General features: G+C 33.8%; 2 protein-coding genes across 3 annotated transcripts; both read right to left on the bottom strand.

Annotated features, from left to right (window-relative positions):
- Window positions 1-1,384: 1,384 nt before the first annotated feature.
- LOC123319050 lies at window positions 1,385-9,876 on the bottom strand. 2 transcript variants are annotated; one of them, XM_044905893.1, is made up of 3 exons: window positions 9,719-9,876; window positions 1,941-4,394; window positions 1,385-1,793 (listed from the first exon to the last, which is right to left on the bottom strand). In XM_044905893.1, exons 1-3 carry the CDS (start codon window positions 9,756-9,758, stop codon window positions 1,516-1,518), a joined length of 2,772 nt encoding a protein of 923 aa, XP_044761828.1. In that variant the 5' UTR covers window positions 9,759-9,876; the 3' UTR covers window positions 1,385-1,515. The 2 variants fall into 2 exon arrangements, with proteins under 2 accessions (XP_044761828.1, XP_044761827.1); XM_044905892.1 differs by having other exon boundaries at window positions 1,385-4,394.
- A 2,269-nt stretch (window positions 9,877-12,145) lies between these two features.
- On the bottom strand, window positions 12,146-17,481 carry LOC123319117. The gene is made up of 2 exons (XM_044905969.1): window positions 17,326-17,481; window positions 12,146-14,366 (listed from the first exon to the last, which is right to left on the bottom strand). The coding sequence occupies exons 1-2, from the start codon at window positions 17,369-17,371 to the stop codon at window positions 12,175-12,177; spliced, it is 2,238 nt and encodes a 745-aa protein (XP_044761904.1). The 5' UTR covers window positions 17,372-17,481; the 3' UTR covers window positions 12,146-12,174.
- Window positions 17,482-18,209: the final 728 nt, after the last annotated feature.

The following is an 18,209-nucleotide window of genomic DNA, read 5'->3' on the forward strand; positions in this document are numbered from 1 at the left end:
GGGAATATGTCTGGAGATGTAGGAAATGTTAGGAGCAAAGAGGAGGTCATTTTCAGCAACTATACGTCAATTATTATATAGAACTCTGAAAACTGAAATGCATACTGACAAAATAAATAATATCGATTGAAATTTATTCTGGGAGGATTCTGCATTTCTTAATAAACTTTTTAGGGTTTTCACTCCCAATCTCTGAAACAAAATCAATTAAAAATGAAATCGACGATTTGCTCCTGCGTAAATTCTTGCACTAATTTGTCAGGAGCAAATTAACTAGAAAAAATTGTTGCCTGACGATGAACTGAAAATAAATAAAGTTGAAATTATAATTTTAAGTGGTAACGTTTCGGAGTCTATATCAGACTCCTTCATCAGACGAAGAATATATTTTCGAAAATCTTCTGAATTGTGGCTTTTGTTTCAGAGATTGGGAGTGAAAACCCTAAAAAGTTTATTAAAGAAATAAATAATGTTATTCAATTTCTTTTGTTTATTCGGATTTTCATCAAATATTGGCCATATCAGTTCAATATTTATAAGGAATTAAAAATATCGTTACTTACTCTGATTTATTCATATCATATAACTGAAATAGATAAAAACCTCTTTACATCATTGAATCTTCCATGAGTAGAAATACCTCTGGATTCATTCTCTGACGTATAAAAATTATGAACTTCGGTTAAAATTTTTTGTTTCAGTTGAATTGATTCAAGTAAAGAAAAACGTTCAATTGTGGAATAGTAATCTTTAAAATTCCATAACCTACTTGACGACCAATTTTTCAATGCACATTACTTAACTGCAACATATTTTGATGTTCAATTACTTACTCTCTTCTTCCTTGGCTCTTGCATGAGCGTATCTTGCAATTCTGGATATAATTGAATAGGTATTTGTATGCAGTTGGAATTATTCGGTAACTGAGAGATGCTGTGAGGCATACAGGCTCCAAGCTTAGGCTACACAGGGTCTCAAAATAAAATATGTATAATTTTTTTTATACTACACTACCGAATAAATATTATTATTTATTATTATTATTAATTCCTGTTGTTAGACACTTTTGAGTAAATAAGTGCAATTCTAAAATTCTAGTGAATATAGAAAACAATCAATTACAAAACGCTTAGGTACATTAAAAATTTATACGATATAAAATTTATCTATGTCGATTTATACTAACTCAGTCATTTACTTAACCATTTAATGAATAATTCCAATAGTATCAGAAGAATGTTATTTTCATTTATACCTACTAAACTGATTACCTACCTCATTACTATTATGCGAACAAACAAAATTTATTGCTTTTTTTGGTACAAATGTTTTTCATATTCATTTTTTCTTGAATAATAACAGTACTAGCGGAAAAAAGTCCCCATTATTTTCAAGATTTATTTCAATTCGAAGCATAACTTTTCTTAAGAAAGTATAAAAACATTGATTCTTTTCGATCTGGACAAACTACACCGTTGTGTTATTGGAGAAATAAAAGTATAAAAATTACATAAGTCACTCCATTAGTTCGCCCGAATCCCTTCTCAGTTTCCGCAATCTACTTTTTACCGCTCTTTTTAGATTCTCCTTCCACTGTGATTCTTCCTCAAGTTGTACCGGATCTTCTAGTAATTTTTCATTTTTGAAAACCTGTTTTCCATCCGGCTTGCCAAGACCACCTTGTGATTTATCTGTGAAGATTTCTCTCTGATTTGGAATTGTTTTTTTTGCTGGAATATTTATTCTCATGGTGACTTGTTCATTCCCAATATCTTGATATGATTCTAAGGAATCTACTTGTTCTGCTGATTTACCAAGGCCAAAAAGTGGCCTTTGTATGAGTATTTTTTCCTCATAAGTTAAGTTTCTGTAGAAGGGTGGAGTGTCAATTTTGATGGTGACTTGCTCGTTTTCCAGTCCAGGATGTATATCAATAGAACCTACTTGTTCTGCTGATTTACCAAGGCCCCAAAGTGGTCTTTGTATGAGTATCTTCTCCTCATACGTTAAATTCCTATAGTATGGTGGAGTGTCAATTTTAATAGTTACTTGTTCGTTTTCTAATCCAGGATGTATATCTATAGAACCTACTTGTTCTGCTGATTTTCCAAGACCGAAAAGTGGTCTCTGTATGAGGATTTTTTCCTCATGCGTTAGATTTCTGTAGTATGGTGGAGTATCAATTTTTATAGTTACTTGTTCGTTTTCTAATCCAGGATGTATGTCTATAGAACCTACTTGTTCTGCTGATTTTCCAAGACCGAAAAGTGGTCTCTGTATGAGGATTTTTTCTTCATGCGTTAGATTCCTGTAGTACGGTGGAGTATCAATTTTTATAGTTACTTGTTCGTTTTCTAATCCAGGATGTATATCAATAGAACCTACTTGTTCTGCTGATTTTCCAAGACCGAAAAGTGGTCTCTGTAAGAGGATTTTTTCCTCATGCGTTAGATTTCTGTAGTACGGTGGAGTGTCAATTTTAATAGTTACTTGTTCGTTTTCTAATCCAGGATGTATGTCTATAGAACCTACTTGTTCTGCTGATTTTCCAAGACCGAAAAGTGGTCTCTGTATGAGGATTTTTTCTTCATGCGTTAGATTCCTGTAGTACGGTGGAGTGTCAATTTTAATAGTTACTTGTTCGTTTTCTAATCCAGGATGTATATCTATAGAACCTACTTGTTCTGCTGATTTGCCAAGACCCCAAAGTGGTCTCTGTATGAGGATTTTTTCCTCATGCGTTAGATTTCTGTAGTACGGTGGTTCGTCAATTTTAATAGTTACTTGTTCGTTTTCCAATCCAGGGTGTATATCTATAGAACCTACTTGTTCTGCTGATTTTCCAAGACCCCAAAGTGGTCTCTGTATGAGGATTTTTTCCTCATGCGTTAGATTTCTGTAGTACGGTGGAGTGTCAATTTTAATAGTTACTTGTTCGTTTTCTAATCCAGGATGAATATCTATAGAACCTACTTGTTCTGCTGATTTTCCAAGACCGAAAAGTGGTCTCTGTATGAGGATTTTTTCCTCATGCGTTAGATTTCTGTAGTACGGTGGTTCGTCAATTTTAATAGTTACTTGTTCATTTTCCAATCCAGGATGTATATCTATAGAACCCACTTGTTCAGCGGATTTACCATAAGTGAAAATAGGTTTTTGGTAAAGAAACTTTTCTTCGGGAGTGAGGTTTCTATAGAAAGGAGGCGTGTCGATTCTTATTGTATATACTTCTTGTTCGTTTGTTTTAGAAGTGTCTATTTTAACACTTACTACATCATCGACAACTGGCGATGGAGATTCTGTTGTGGTTTTTCGAGCAACAGATCTATAAACTTTACTCCTTTTTCTTCCTATAGTTATCCCAGAAAAAGAAACCATTTCGTTAGGTGACTCTAAAACATTTTCAGTTGGGGGGTTGCTATTTTCAGGTTCTGGAGAAATTCCTCCACTTTCTTTTTTCACAATGTCAATGTTTGCAGATGAAAGGTCCAACTTATTGTACACATTTCTACGCTTCTCATCATCACCTGATGAAGATCTTGTCATCAAAACTTTTGCTCCGGCTGAAATATCCAAGTTGTCTTCACTGTGAACAGGAACATCTGATTTAATTTCTGAATTTCTACCGTTATTCATTCGGAAAGCCTTTAATTTATTATTTTGCGAGGATTGGAATGTCTCATCTCCATTCTCAGCAGAAAGTGTTTGCGGTTCTCTATGCTCGAGGATTCTCCTTGTACGAGGAGTACCTTGGTCGTACATATGAGCAAAGTTTTTTTTATTGGGGTTCGAATCTTCTGAGCTTTCGTTTCTATTTATTGTTTCTTTCGTCCTGGCAACTTGTTGTGCATTCGGCAAAAGATGTTTGGATTCAACTTTCAAGTCGTAACCATGTTTGTTATGCAGTCCGTGTGGGGTAGCTTGCGAGAGTTTATTGTGCCTCGCTCGCCATTCTTCCTTGAGTTCTCTCCTTCTTTGTCGAATTTCTTCGACCGTATAATGGTGGTGGAGCTTTTTTCGAAGCTTAGGACCTTCGTGTTTCAAAAAATCATCATGTACTTTTTTATGATCCAAATGTGGAGGATGAGCAGATTCCCGTGGCATGATGTCATGCATAGTTCGTGGAAGAGGATGAATGATGGAGGTTAACATTTTTTTACGATACGGCGCTGAGATGGTCATTTTTTCGGGTAGTTTAGTAATTTTCGATGATTCTTGTTGTCCCATATATTTTACGGTGCTTTCATCTTGTCCCCCTTGAAATGCAACTATTTCGGCTCTGTCGTCTATAGGAATTTCTATAATGCTCGTATTTTTTTTGTCTTTGTTGATTACGTTGTTGATAGGATGCTTCGTAGGTGGGTCGATTATGGCACAAGTCACTCCGCATAGTTCTGAAAATGAAAGATATAACTTTATTGAATTAGTTTTAGTATCATTATAGTCGGGAACGTATATTACTTGCGCATTTTACAATTAGGTATTGACATTTTCAATTAGCAATGACGCTACAGCTGAACACGCATGTGTTCGTGGTGTGTTGACTCTGAAGTCGTACAATAATTAATTATTTCAAATTTACACAAAACTACGAACTGAACACCTGCGTCGTTCGTAGCGATCTGCTAGTTGTCAGTTTTAAACGCAGGCTCAAAGGAAATATCACTGGTCTGTGAACGAGTATTTTGGATCCAGTAGGAATATGCAGGGAGTTTGATAGAATTATTTTGGGAACAATGAGTCATATACATAGTATACCACAAACGAAGATTTAATAAAAAACAATTTAAATTTGATGCTTGGGATGAAATAGGAAAAGCTGCAAAAATTTTGAGAACAGGTATTTTCATTCCGTAATCTCAAATGCTGAAAAGTAGAGGAAAAATTTAATTTTTCCGATCTTATAGCGAATAAAAAATAAAATCGAGATTGTTTTCGAAAATTCAGTTCGTGAAATACTAAAAAAACGGCTGTAAGTAAAAATTTTTAATTTTGTAGGATTTTTTTAGTAATATTGAACTGGCTAATGCATTCCTAAGATTGGTTTACTCTTAATTTTTGGCTCAGCGATAGTTATAGTTCATATATAAGTTGTTTAGAATTCGCCTTTTTTTTCGAATACCTGTATCATATGTCCGTATTTCTTCATAATTTTTTTGGCAGTTACTTTTGGATGAAAAAACTTCATTATCGAAATATCTCTGTTCCTTTTTTATTAAATGATCATTTTCGTAATATGGGGGGCGAAAAAATATCTTGTGTCTCGGGCGCCAAGTGGTCTTAATCCGGCAATGCATCAAAGGAGTTTTGCTCTTTCCTATTCTCATAGGTGCAAAAGCACGAAAAAAATAAGTAGTTTTCATTGAAAATTTTTACACCATGACCGACAACAGAAATTCTTCATTCTACTGCAATAAACATGCATAGTGTTAAAATCGAACTACAGTAGATTAAAATGTCACAGCAAAAATAATTCATCTGAAAAAAATAACATCTAGTCACACATCACACAACATTTTCCTGACATTTTATGAGTAAACAAAATTGAAATTTCCCTCTGTCATAATGAAATCTTTAATTGCGTTTTTTTCGAAAACTTCTAAAATAAAAGGGTTCATACATTATCACCAATATTCTGAGCTAATGATTTTCACATCCTTCTAATCTAATCACTAGAAAAATTCATCAAAAGTAGCTACAAATTTATTTCATCATCAGAAGTCATTCATGTGGCGGCCGCTATAACAAAATTGGAGGTCATACAATAAGATTACTTTCTCAAAATTATACCTCTGTGCCGATTTTGATGGTATATTCTGACTTTATAAAGGTACGATTCCACCAAAAACCGAATTTTCACAATTTTCACGAACATTTTATGCAGTGCTCGTATAAGCATTTTGTGTCCGTTTCCACCGCTTACAAATGCGCACAGTTCATGTCCCATGAACATCGTTTGGGTATAAGAATGATGCTTTTTGAAAATGTCGTTAAGTATTAGGAAGAAATATCCATCACTATTTGAGCTGTTTCCAAAATATTGAATGAATTTGTGAAGCTTCTGGCACTTCTTTTGTATTAAAAAAATACAGGATAATTCCAGTTGAAATAAGGAAGGAATGTCATGCTGAAAATCTCGAAAATGGACGTTATTTTTGCAGCAAATATTTTCATGAAGTATGTATGTTCTATTTTTTTATGTACGAACCGAAAATGAAAAAATATATGGGTCGCCATTTAATTGGCGTCTCCTGTGTATAATACACTATTCTTTTCCTCTGGAGGAAAAAACGAATAAGTATTTAAACTAAAATAACATATCATCGCAACACAGAACTGTTAGAAAGAGTGAGATTGTAAGGGGGTGATTGGGTTGGGGGTGAAAGGGCGAGGGGTGAGGGGGTGATAGGGTTGGAGGGTGATATTGCGAGGGGGTGAGAAACCTGTGTGCCAAATATGAAGAAAATGCACAGTGTGGTTCGGTTGTTGATCTCAGAAAGAAATCAACAAAATTCATAAAACACCTGGTATCTTGGTTACAAAAACAGATAGAGACAAAAAATTTGACATATCTAGAACCACATCGGTATTCTCCACTCGCCTTTTGAGCATTTCCGTTTTTCATTATGATTTATGATTGTGAGTTCTATATCACTAATAATTCCATTATGAGAACTTAAAATTTTGTTAATTTATTGCCAAAAATTTACAGACAGGTTTGTCAATGACATAATCAGTATCAATAACATGTTCCGAGAACTAATATTTGGTACTAGAGTCGAATTGTCCTGTATCGAAATTATTATTTTTTATCAACATATGTTTTGACGACCATTAGTAGCGTTCAACAATAATGTTATTTTAGTGTCATAATAAATCTTCCAGATTCAAAAGAAGTGTAGAAGACGATCTTTGAAGGCTTAACTCACACGTATCACTTTCTAACGACAACGCAACTACAAAACTGCCTTACGTCTGTTGTAAATAGAGAATTAGTAGGTAAACCATTGAACTTCTTTTAGAGTTCAATGAGATAAACGCATCGTAGCACAACTTGCTGTCGGTTCAAACAATGCCCGCTTCCTATCACGATTTTGTGGTTGGAAAGTGGTACACAGTAGCGGAATTTAGTTAAATTCCGACTTTGAATTCGGAATTTGGTTAAATTCCGACTTTGAACAATTTTCAGAATTTAACAAAATTCCGACTACGTCAGAAAGTAGGAACAAATTTTTATATTAACCTAAATCCGTTTTTAAGATATGGGTTGTTGAAGTGGATTATCAGAAGACAGTTATTTTTAAATTTTGCCAAATCAAAAGAGGAAAGTTGGTGGAAATTTGTGCAGTCCTGAAATTTTTCAGTCTCTACAGAATGAACTATAGTAATGAAATAAATTACCAGGGTCATGACAGTGATGTGTTATACCAGTGGGAGACGTAGGCAAGATGTCCCATACTTCTTTTTTCTTGGAACGTTTTCGGTATTTTAAATAAAGCATCTTGTAGAAGTTACATTTCGACACAAAAAGGTAGGTTAGGTTAGGTTAGGTTACACAAAAAGGTAGGTTAGTTTCATTTCCGTCGGATGGACCGTTTTAGAACAAAATCCATTGTTAGAATATACTTGATTTTTGAATGTGCAAAATAAAAATTATTTCTGACGATAAAACATGAATAACATAAACGAATAATTGAAAATAAAACTGAAATCTTTTAACCAATTACAATCGAATTAGAAAAATTGAAAAAGTATATAATAATCGAATAAAAATAATTGAAAAAGTGAATTAAAACGAAAATTGAATAATTATATTGGAATAAATATTGCTCGAATAAACTTATAAACGAATAAAATCTTTCTCGATAAAATTTTGAGATCGCTTTTTTATTGACCGAGTCGCCCTCAAAATGGAGAATGGATTGTTTCCATTCCATTTGTAGCCCATCCCATCCTAGGAGCTCTTTCAATTTAATGTATTCTTAGAATGGATTTTTCCCAAAAACGGTGCATCCTACGGATATCAGGTTGTTATACCTTTTTGTGGAGAAATGTACCTTCCACAAGATTATATAATCAAAATGCCAAAAATGTTCCAAGAAGAAAAATATGGGGCTCGACCTTGGCCATTTATTGCATTAAAAAAATATCAGGACTACAAATTTTCAACCACGTTTTTCTATTATTTCAGGCAGCATTTAAAAATAACTATGTTCGGAGAATTCACTTCAACGGCTTATACAGGGTGATTCATAACTACTGGGACATAGGCTAAGGGCAGATTGTTTGGACCAAAAAATGGCGATAGGAACAAATATACCTCAATAAAATATTGCTGTGGAAAGAGATAGTGGGCGTTAAAGTTGAAATATTTTGAGGCATATTTGGTCCTATCGCCATATTTTGGTCCAAACAATCTGCCATTAGTCTATGTCCCAATAGTTATGAATCAGGGTCATATGAAGTTTTCGTCTTATTTTTCGAAATAGAATAGGGTGTCCTACGGTGGGTGACCTATTAGACGAATCATAAAATAGTTCTGAAAATTTTGGTACTAGAGTTTACGCTTCTGATCTATCTGACTAAAATATTTTCAATGTTTCGACGTAACGCTTATACGAAAAAATTCTATAAGCTTCGTAAATTTAAATGGGACACCCTATTTACTAACTTTTTTCACTTCTCTATCCCCATCTGAGTATTTTTGTTCTGCCTGCCCTATCCCTTTGCTTGATATAGAAAAGAAATTTCATATTAAAGGAATCTGAAATTTCGAAAACAGGTCACTGAAATCCTGAGGATAAGTTTCGTGTATGAAAAAACCTTGTTTTGGATATACAGGCTGTTCCAAAATGCTGAGTCTTGTCACTCGATACAAAAACACCAATTAGTTGTTTTTTTTTTTAAATGGAACACCCCCTTTTTTCTGTTATCAAGATACGCATTTAATGATGTATCATAATCCCATACACAAATCTCATGGTTTCGGAAATAATGTTAAATTTTTATGAAAGTGAGGGTTTCAGAATGCCTTGCTAGTTTGGTCTGAAAACGCAATTCCTTGAATGAATCAGAAAAAAACCTTCATTTATGATTTTAGAATCTCGCGAAATTTAAAAGGCAGTATGATACATCATAAGATGCGTATTTTGATTTTCTCTGAAAATGTTAGATAAGAAGAAGGGTGCGAGATTTGAAAAAATCATTTTTGTATCGATAGCTACTTGGTTTGTAATATTACAAACCAAGTAATTCTACACGAAACTCGTCTTCAAGATCTAAGTGTCCTATTTTCGAAATTTCAGATTCCTTCAATATGAAATGTCTTGTCTACGCCTACGATACGTATCATCCAATGATGTTTGTCCCATTTTCAACAATTATTGAAAAATAGAGCCATTCTGCCATGATTTCCCAAACGTGTTTGTTTGGAGTTCACTCAAATTGTTTCTTGAAATTTATTTTGTGTTAGTAACTCATCGAAATGATGTAATATCTAGAAAACCAATAAATTTAGGTATTATATATGGTTGATGAAAAATGTTTAGAATTGAGTCGACAAACGAAATAAGCAATAATATGCAATGTTCCATTAAAAAAAAACAAAAAAACACAATTGTCATTCTTCCTTTTCGCGTTATTTTTCTAACAATGTATGGAAGCTCATGGTCAAACTTTCTGGAAGCGAATAGTCAGAAAAACAAGAAAATATTCTCACCTTGAAGGATCACATATAAAAATATCTGAACTATAATCATTTTGAGTAATATGTTCACACCAATAAAACCATACTTCTAATGAATTGAATGATACCGGAAAATCTGCAAGCTAACGACAATTTCTATTCGCAATAATAGATATAGACATACTATGTATCTGTTGTTATGATTCTACTGAATTCTTTGTTATTGATACTGGACTGGTTTTGCAAGTGACCCACTTACCTTCAAGGAAGCTTGAAATTTTTTTTTATAAAAATCTTAGGACCGTCTACTTTGAGCTTCAATTCTGATTTCAAATATATCAACAAGGAAAATTATAAAACTTTTACGAGGAGAATTATTAATGATAGATCTACTTATTCTTTTCGCCACAAACCTATTTCATGATTGGAATGACATTTTAAATTGTTCAAGTAACCCATATCAACACTAGAATATTTTTTATCGACGTTATTTTGATTTTTTTGTTATCTTTTTCCCTGAAATCTCGTCAACTTTGAGTCAATACAAACGTCAGCAATGATTTGTTTCCAACACCTTCTTCATAAGTCTTCAGGACCGACAGGAACGTACTGGCCCTAGCACAATGGTCAGAAACCGTTTTTTAGTTTGAAGATATCGGCGAAATTTCTCCAGTTATGAATTTTATGAATAATTCTGCAAAAAGAAAAGGTATGTATGTAGGTTCAACATCGAAGAAAAGCACCGTTTTTGAGTTTCTGACAAAAATATTTTTCTATTTTTGACATATAAATAAGCGACACTTTCTAAAACTCATTAACATTTTGAAACGTTTTACTTTTCGTAAATAGAAAAGTAGAATATTTCGCAACTGATGATGAAACGATACTTGCTTCCATAGCAACGGAGTAAAAATACTTTTCTTTACGATTTTAAAGCAAAGCTTCTTTAGACGTTTTTGGTACTTTAAATTTGAATTCATCAATTCATAGCAACATTCCATTCAAAATTAGCAAAAATATTGTGTGAAACACGTTGGGAAACACCAATCTTCGTGTTTCGTGTTCTTTCGCGCAGAGAAAAAATTTTGCTTTTTCCAACTAGTTGCACAAATAACTATTATAATTCAATATTGAAACATTTTTTCATGAATATCGTAAGCTGGTTATGGTTGCTATAGTTACTAAAACTTTTTTTCTATGATTGTTCAATCATCTGAAACTTTCATATACAAAAGGAAAACAAAGAATTTGTGGATATAAATTCAATGTGAAGGCTGATTGTTTATATTCTACTCAATAGCTATCTCACTCAATATTGGTTTTACAAAATAGTTTAAATGGGCAAATATCAAGTATTCTGTATGGGCATTCAGAATTCAGTAACAGAAAATGCAAAAAAGCATCGTAAACCTGAAAGTTTTAATGAAAAAGAAGAAATTTTCGTGTCTGCTCCAAATTCTTTATTTAAAATTGCTACATATGTTTCGGCCCTTACAAAATTAGGGCCATCTTCAGGAATCTGCAGACAAATACAAAGATGTACGAAAACAGTAATAAAATAAAAGACAGCAACAGAAAAGTACATGAACAGGATGAAAAACAGATCTGAAAGTTTTAGGTAGACTGGTATTTCCAAATGGAGCACCCTGTATTTTATTGTTCTAATCGCAGCACTTTCTTCCGATTTCGAATATACAGGGCGATTCATTGGGAAACGCACATACAGTAAGGGTGGATAGGGGGAACCAAGGGGCCTCTAAATATGTAACCCATATTTAATGGGTTTATCTTTCTTTATAACTAGGATACAGGGTGATTTGGTGATTTTCCCTATTAATTTAATAAATCGTCCTCAGATGAGTCGATAACAATAATAAAGAAAGGCTATTTTCAGGTTTAGCCTCGAAAAAATTTATTGATAGTTCTTTGGTCGAAACAACACCCTATATGTCAATGATTTGAAATTATATCTACAAATTTGGGAAGACCGGAGAAAATTATTGCAACAGTGTATCTAGTTCTTCCCCATACAAGTTATTCAGTTTTTGACTTGAGTGAAATCTAAATCACCTTCCCCAAATATCACTTTTCCTGATTCATTCCCTTGAATCATCGAAAATTTTTATTTTCTAAATTATTAGATCCGAATTTCATTGAAATATAAGTCCATTATTAGGACGAATTATTATTATCAGCAACTGTTTCCCTAATACCCCGTATGCGTAAGAAAATGAAAATTATGTTCCTTCCAAAGAAATCATTATTTTATTAAAATCTTAAGCCGCTGCAAGGGAGAAGAACGTTCAGAAATAGTGAATGATAATAATCATATACATGTAAGCAAAATGTAATTGCCAAAGGAAGCACCAAATAATGCTAGATAGAAAAAAAAATGTAGCAAAGGTCTGTCTAATTTGAATTATACCAATATCTGCTTAAGGAAACTAAGAATGGAAAAGATTTAGATTCGTATTATTTATTGATTCATCTTAAAAACAATTATATGTTTCATTATCACTGCTCAACTTGAGCAATCTCTCTTTGATCGCCCTCCTCAGGTTTTCTCTCCAATCTTGATGAACATGTGTTTCTTCTGCTATTTTCATTGCACTACCTCCTGGTGAACTTGTTGTGTGTTCAGAACTTCTTTTTCCATGACGAACAGGCGAATGTGAATCTGTTTCGTTACCAACAGAATGCTCTTCGGATTCTAATTTCTCTTCTGATCTTTTTTCTGAATTTATTTCATGGGTTAACTTTATATCGGTAAGAGAATTATCAACTTCTAAACTTTTTTCTGTCACCACAATCTGACCTTCTGATTTTTCACGATCCCCAAGTGGATTCTGTAGGGCAATCTTTTTCTTATCACGCAAATTTGTATAGAATGATTGGGTATCTGTTTTAATAGCTGCTTGTTCGTTTGAAATGGCAGGATGTGGATTGGTTGAGCCAACTTGCTCTGATGATTTACCATATCCGAAACCTGGTTTTTGGTATGGGAGTTTTTCATGATGAGTTAAGTTTTTGTGGAAAGAAGCAGTATCTGTTTTCCCTGTTGTATACCCTTCTGCATCAAATATCGAAGGTTCTATTTTCACGCTTACCACATCGTCAATTATAGGTCCTGGAACGTTAGTTGTAATTTTTTCAGCGAGTGCCCCGAGTTTAAAATCGAAAATATTCAAAGAAGAGGCAGTTGTTGCCTGAAAGGCGAAATTTGGGATTATAGGCGAGACAACTGTTTCGACAAAAGGTCCATGCCCGAAGGGTCTTATGTCACCTTGTCTTTTATTGCTAGCACGACTAATCTGTTCCTCAAGCAATTTACTGTTCTCTGGTCGTTCAGAACTTGGGGAAGACGATATTGGTGATTTTGTAATCGCTGAAAATTTGTCCATAACTTCATTTTTCGTTACTCCAGAACTAGGAGTTGTACTGTCGGAACTTGTATCTTTTCGGTTCACAGAAGTTGATGATAATGATGTAGTTGCACTCATAGGCCAATAGTACATCGGGGCTATCTGAGGGTCAGGCATAAAGGGATAATTCACGTAATTAGGTTTGAAATTACTTTCTGTCGAGTGTTTTTCATCCCGATTAGTTGTCGACGGATTCAAAGAAGTTGTGGAAGATGGGGTACTCGCGCCCATAGGCCAATAGTACATCGGGGCTATCTGAGGGTCAGGCATAAAGGGATAATTCACGTAATTAGGTTTGAAATCACTTTCTGTCGAGGGTTTTTCATCCTGATTAGTTGTAGACGGATTCAAAGAAGTTGTGGAAGATGGGGTACTCGCGCCCGTAGGCCAATAGTACATAGGGGCTATCATAGGATCAGGCATGAAGGGATAATTTACATAATTAGATTTGAACGGGCTTTCTGTTGAGTACTTAATATCTTGAGTTGATATCAGAGAACCTTCATCAACTTTATTTTTTCCAGAAGGTACTTCTGGCGGATTTTCAGTTCGAATATTTTTATTCAACAGAGTTGTTCTAGAATTTGTCCTCGCAGAAAGCAGATATTTAGGTTTTGAAGAATCGAGAACTCCTGCCTCGTCTTTGTGTTCCAGTATTCTCCTTGTACGTGGAGTTATTGGCTCATACAAACTTGCAATTTTTTTCGGATGTGTATTTTCCACAAGTAAATTTTTTTTTATATGTTCTTCAGTTGAATGTGATTTCGATATGGTTTTTTTCATGACATGTGGGATCTCGAAGCGTTTTGGTCCAGCCTTTATGGGGTCTTGACTTTGGATGAGCAACCCATGTGGTGGCGGATGTGATAGAATGTTGTGCCTTGCTTGCCATTTCTCCCTGAGCTCCTTTCTTCGCTGTCGTAATTCCTCAACAGTCAAATGATGGTGCACTTTCTTCGTCAATTTTGGAGGTTGCTGATTCGCATTCAAATTTGTTGCCAGCTGTTGTGTAATGTTAGGAAGAATATGATGTACAATTGGAGTTGATAGTTTCTCATCATGAATTGGACGAACAGGAATTATAGATTGATTCGGTTTTCTTGTATGTATCTTGTTATCTATTGTATTTGATGAACCATCTGTGTTTACTGTGATATGTCCTTGGGCGGTTGAATTTTTCCATTTCTCATCTCTGCTGATTATGCTGTTGACATTTTGTTTTGCAGATCCAATAATACTGCAGTTCACATAGCAGAATCCTGAAAAAAGTTAAAATAAGATTACAAAATGTAAATTTCACACATCTCAACAACTAATTCAGATATGGTTTTGTTCAAGTGAATATAAGAATCAAAATATCGCTGTATAATTAATCTCAATGAAATAATTTTCTCAATCTGGAAAATGTGGATAAAAAAAAAGATAGAATAAAACCCAAACTCATTTTGCATACCACACTATTTTCTTTAGAAATAGCCAAGGAATATTGATAATCCCAATAATATAATAATACTTCTCGAGAGCAAAGCGTTTGAAAGAGTTTTTATAAAATTTGTGAGAATTTGCTAATGTTCTAGGGTTAATTGTAAGAGAATTTCCACAGATTTCGAAAAACGAAACAAAAAAGTAAATTTGGCAATGTCTGCTCCTAATCCGGACACTGCTTATTCTTGAAAGGGAATGAATTAATCATTGACCAAATCAGAAAAGAAACATCTCCATACACATTCACTTTGATAAAAGCAGTCGGTTGGCCATGGAAATTTGACACATTCCACGCTATACAGGGTGTTTCCTAATTGAATGTCAATATTTATGGGGGTGATTTTTGGACCCATTTTAAGAAGAAAAATTTATATGAACATATGTCCTAAACGTCTTACTTTTGAGATACAGGGTGGTATTATTTAGGCAGTCAGTGGCACGCCACTGACATGAGCAAATTTGATCTCTTGAATTTTTTTTCGTCAGACTCACGGATTTCACCTAAAAAATAAAATTTACGTATGTCTCTGCATGGTAATATTGTCATTTATATGTATTAAGGATATTGTTATGATCATGCAGAGAAATGGTTTTTATTTTTTTCAAGCGGAACCCGTGAACCGGATTAAAAAAAGTCAAGAAATCAATTTTGGTAATAAATGATTGGGAATTTCAAAAATAATTTTTATTTCATTAAAAATCTGTGGCGTACCATCAATGTCTGCCAAAATAGGTAGGTCAAATTACGTACGAACGCCACTGGTGGAAATTAAGAAAAAAGTGATACATTAAAAAATGCCTCTTGATTCATAATATATGTATGACAAATTTCATTGAAATATTTGAAGTGGTATTGTAGATATTGATAATAAATGATTCATTTTTGAAAACTTTACCGCACCCTGTATCTCAAAAGATAAGACGTATGGGTTTCAAATAACTGATCCAAAGGCTAGAAAGCTTTGCACATAGGCTCGGATAGACTGGCATTGAAGGAATTGAGATATGGAACAAAAAATCTTCAGGTCTTCAGGTAGTCAGCATGCATGAGAAACTTAGCAAATCTGAAGCAACGCACCAAGTTGTTGACATATACTGTGTGTTTCATTGGGAAACGGAAATACGTAATAGGCGGACAGGTGACACTGAGGTGGTTCTGGAGATACCACATTTATTGGCTCTTACTGTCTTCGTTGCCGAGATACAAGATGTTTTATAAATTTTGCTCATTTCTCCCTGAGGCCATATCAGACGAACCACCTGGTATATTTTCTTCATATTTGGTACAATTTCACGAACATTTTTGTTTTAAAATTAAATTTCTTTCAAACCGAGTACTGAGATGGTCGGCCCTAAATCTTTTGAAATAAGAATTTTAATCTTACGACAATTTTTCAATTCTCCAATTCTTTCTACGTGAGTTCCCTTCTTCCATAGCGATAAAATCGTTATTTTTAGAAATATTTCAATATAAACATGAATATTCACAATTATTTCAATTATAATCTGTGTCAATTATTCTGCCTAATGCATTTTTTCGTTTCAAGAAATTTCGAAATAATAGTGTTTATCGAAACACATACAAACGTCCCTCAGAGATTCCTTTTAAATTTCGTAATAAGTTCAGTCTTCAACTTGAGTCAAATCTAGATATTTGGTTAATGTGATATGGCCGAAGATTGAAAAACAATCAAATTGTCTTCCCCCAAATGGTACTTTTCTAGAGTTATTCCATAGAAACATCCACCTTTTTCTCCGAATTATTAGGTATATCACAATCTTATTGAAAAACTAAGGAACATGTCCGTTATAGGTACAAATTATCGTTATCAATAACTGAGTTCCAAACACTCCGTATCGGTAAGAAAATTATCATAACAATAATATTGTTCATTGCACTACATCGAAGAAAAAATGGATCATGAGTTAATGTTCATTCCGTAGAAAATATAGCTTTATTTCAAACGAAAATAACGTTGGAAGAAAAACAAAAAACTATTTTTTTTAATCCGCACGTCTAATTTTGTTTTAGCAAGAGCATGATAATTTTCTGATTCTTTTGAAGTCGTGAATTTTCCAATGATTCACCCTGTATACAAAAAATAACATAGTAAAGTTCAACAGAATAAGAATATCGGGAGCCCCTTTTCAGCCATCCTTCCTTTTTAAGTACCTACGATCTTAGAATGGACCCGATATTTGCTGAAAAGTCGACAAGAGTAGTTATTTGTGCAACCAGTTTGGAAAAGCATTATTTTTCGTAATGAGTGTATTTCTGCGCAACGAGCAAAGCGAGTTGCGTAAATGAACCCGAAAATTACGAAAAATAATGTTTCTCAGGATGTTTCACACAATAATTTTTCTAATATTCTAATTTTGAATAGGATGTGACTATTTGAATTCAAATTAAAAGTCTATACAAGCGTCCCCTGCAAAATCCTTCTGAATCGTCTAGTGAAGGAAATATTCATTTTTTACTTCGTTGCTATGGAAATAAGTATCGTTTCATCACCAGTTTCGAAATTTCTTTACTTTTCGTAACTGGTTGCGAAAAGTAAAACTTTTCAAAACGTCGACGGCGTTCAAGTGTTACTTTATGTGTTAAAATTAGAGAAGCTATTTTTGCAGTCGTGATTCCTATCATCAGAAAATTATCCGCAACTGAGGTTCTCTGAGAAAAGTCGGAAAGAGGGTATTCCTGATACGATTAATGAAAATAAAAAAATTCCTCACCCTGAAATAACATTAAATACACAATTTTCACTCGAAAGAACATCATTCTGCTGCCACAGTTCAAAAACACCTATTTATTCTTACGAATTAATGAAAAGTGCACGCAAGCTAATTTGAAGCGTTACAGTGATTTGATATCCAAATGTTTTTCAGTAGTTATTGTTATGATGTAATTGAATTCTTAGGAACTGATTTAGTTTCGCAACTCAAAGTCTTCATCGTAAACGCTGGAGAAATGGGTTATTAGAAAAAAGTAAATATCACGTAAGAATAGTTTGATGAATATCACTACAATCTATGCATATAATTCAATAATTCAAGGAATCCTTGAATAATCCCAGTATTCTGTGAAACATTGAAAGGTCCACTTTTTTACACTATTTACTAAAGAAAATTTTGCGAATCTGAAATCATGGCGATTCGTTCTGTTTCAAGAATTGACTTTGACATTGGTTCCACTTGAGAATGCAGATTGTGTATACAGGGTGTCCGGGGAGTAACTGTACATACTCATACCAGAGATAGAGTTGGACTAGCTGATTACGAATTAACTATAAAAAATTAATAGTAACTTGGTTATCATCCATTGTATTAGAATTAGGAAAGAAGAATATATTGGGAGTGTTGGACACTGTTTATTATCTATTGTTCACTGTGTAACAACGCCGACGTTTCGAAACAAATCGTTTCTTTTTCAAGGCGTACAAGCGTACAATATTGTTCTCGTAACTAGCCTTGAAAAAGAAACGATTTGTTTCGAAACGTCGGCGTTGTTACACAGTGAACAATAGATAATAAACAGTGTCCAACACTCCCAATATATTCTTCTTTCCTAATAAAAAATTAATTTCTGGATTTCCCTAGAAAGCTACAGGGTGATTTTC

This window comes from Coccinella septempunctata, chromosome 8, assembly GCF_907165205.1.
Source record: "Coccinella septempunctata chromosome 8, icCocSept1.1, whole genome shotgun sequence".
In the NCBI taxonomy this organism is placed as follows: Eukaryota; Metazoa; Arthropoda; class Insecta; order Coleoptera; family Coccinellidae; genus Coccinella; species Coccinella septempunctata.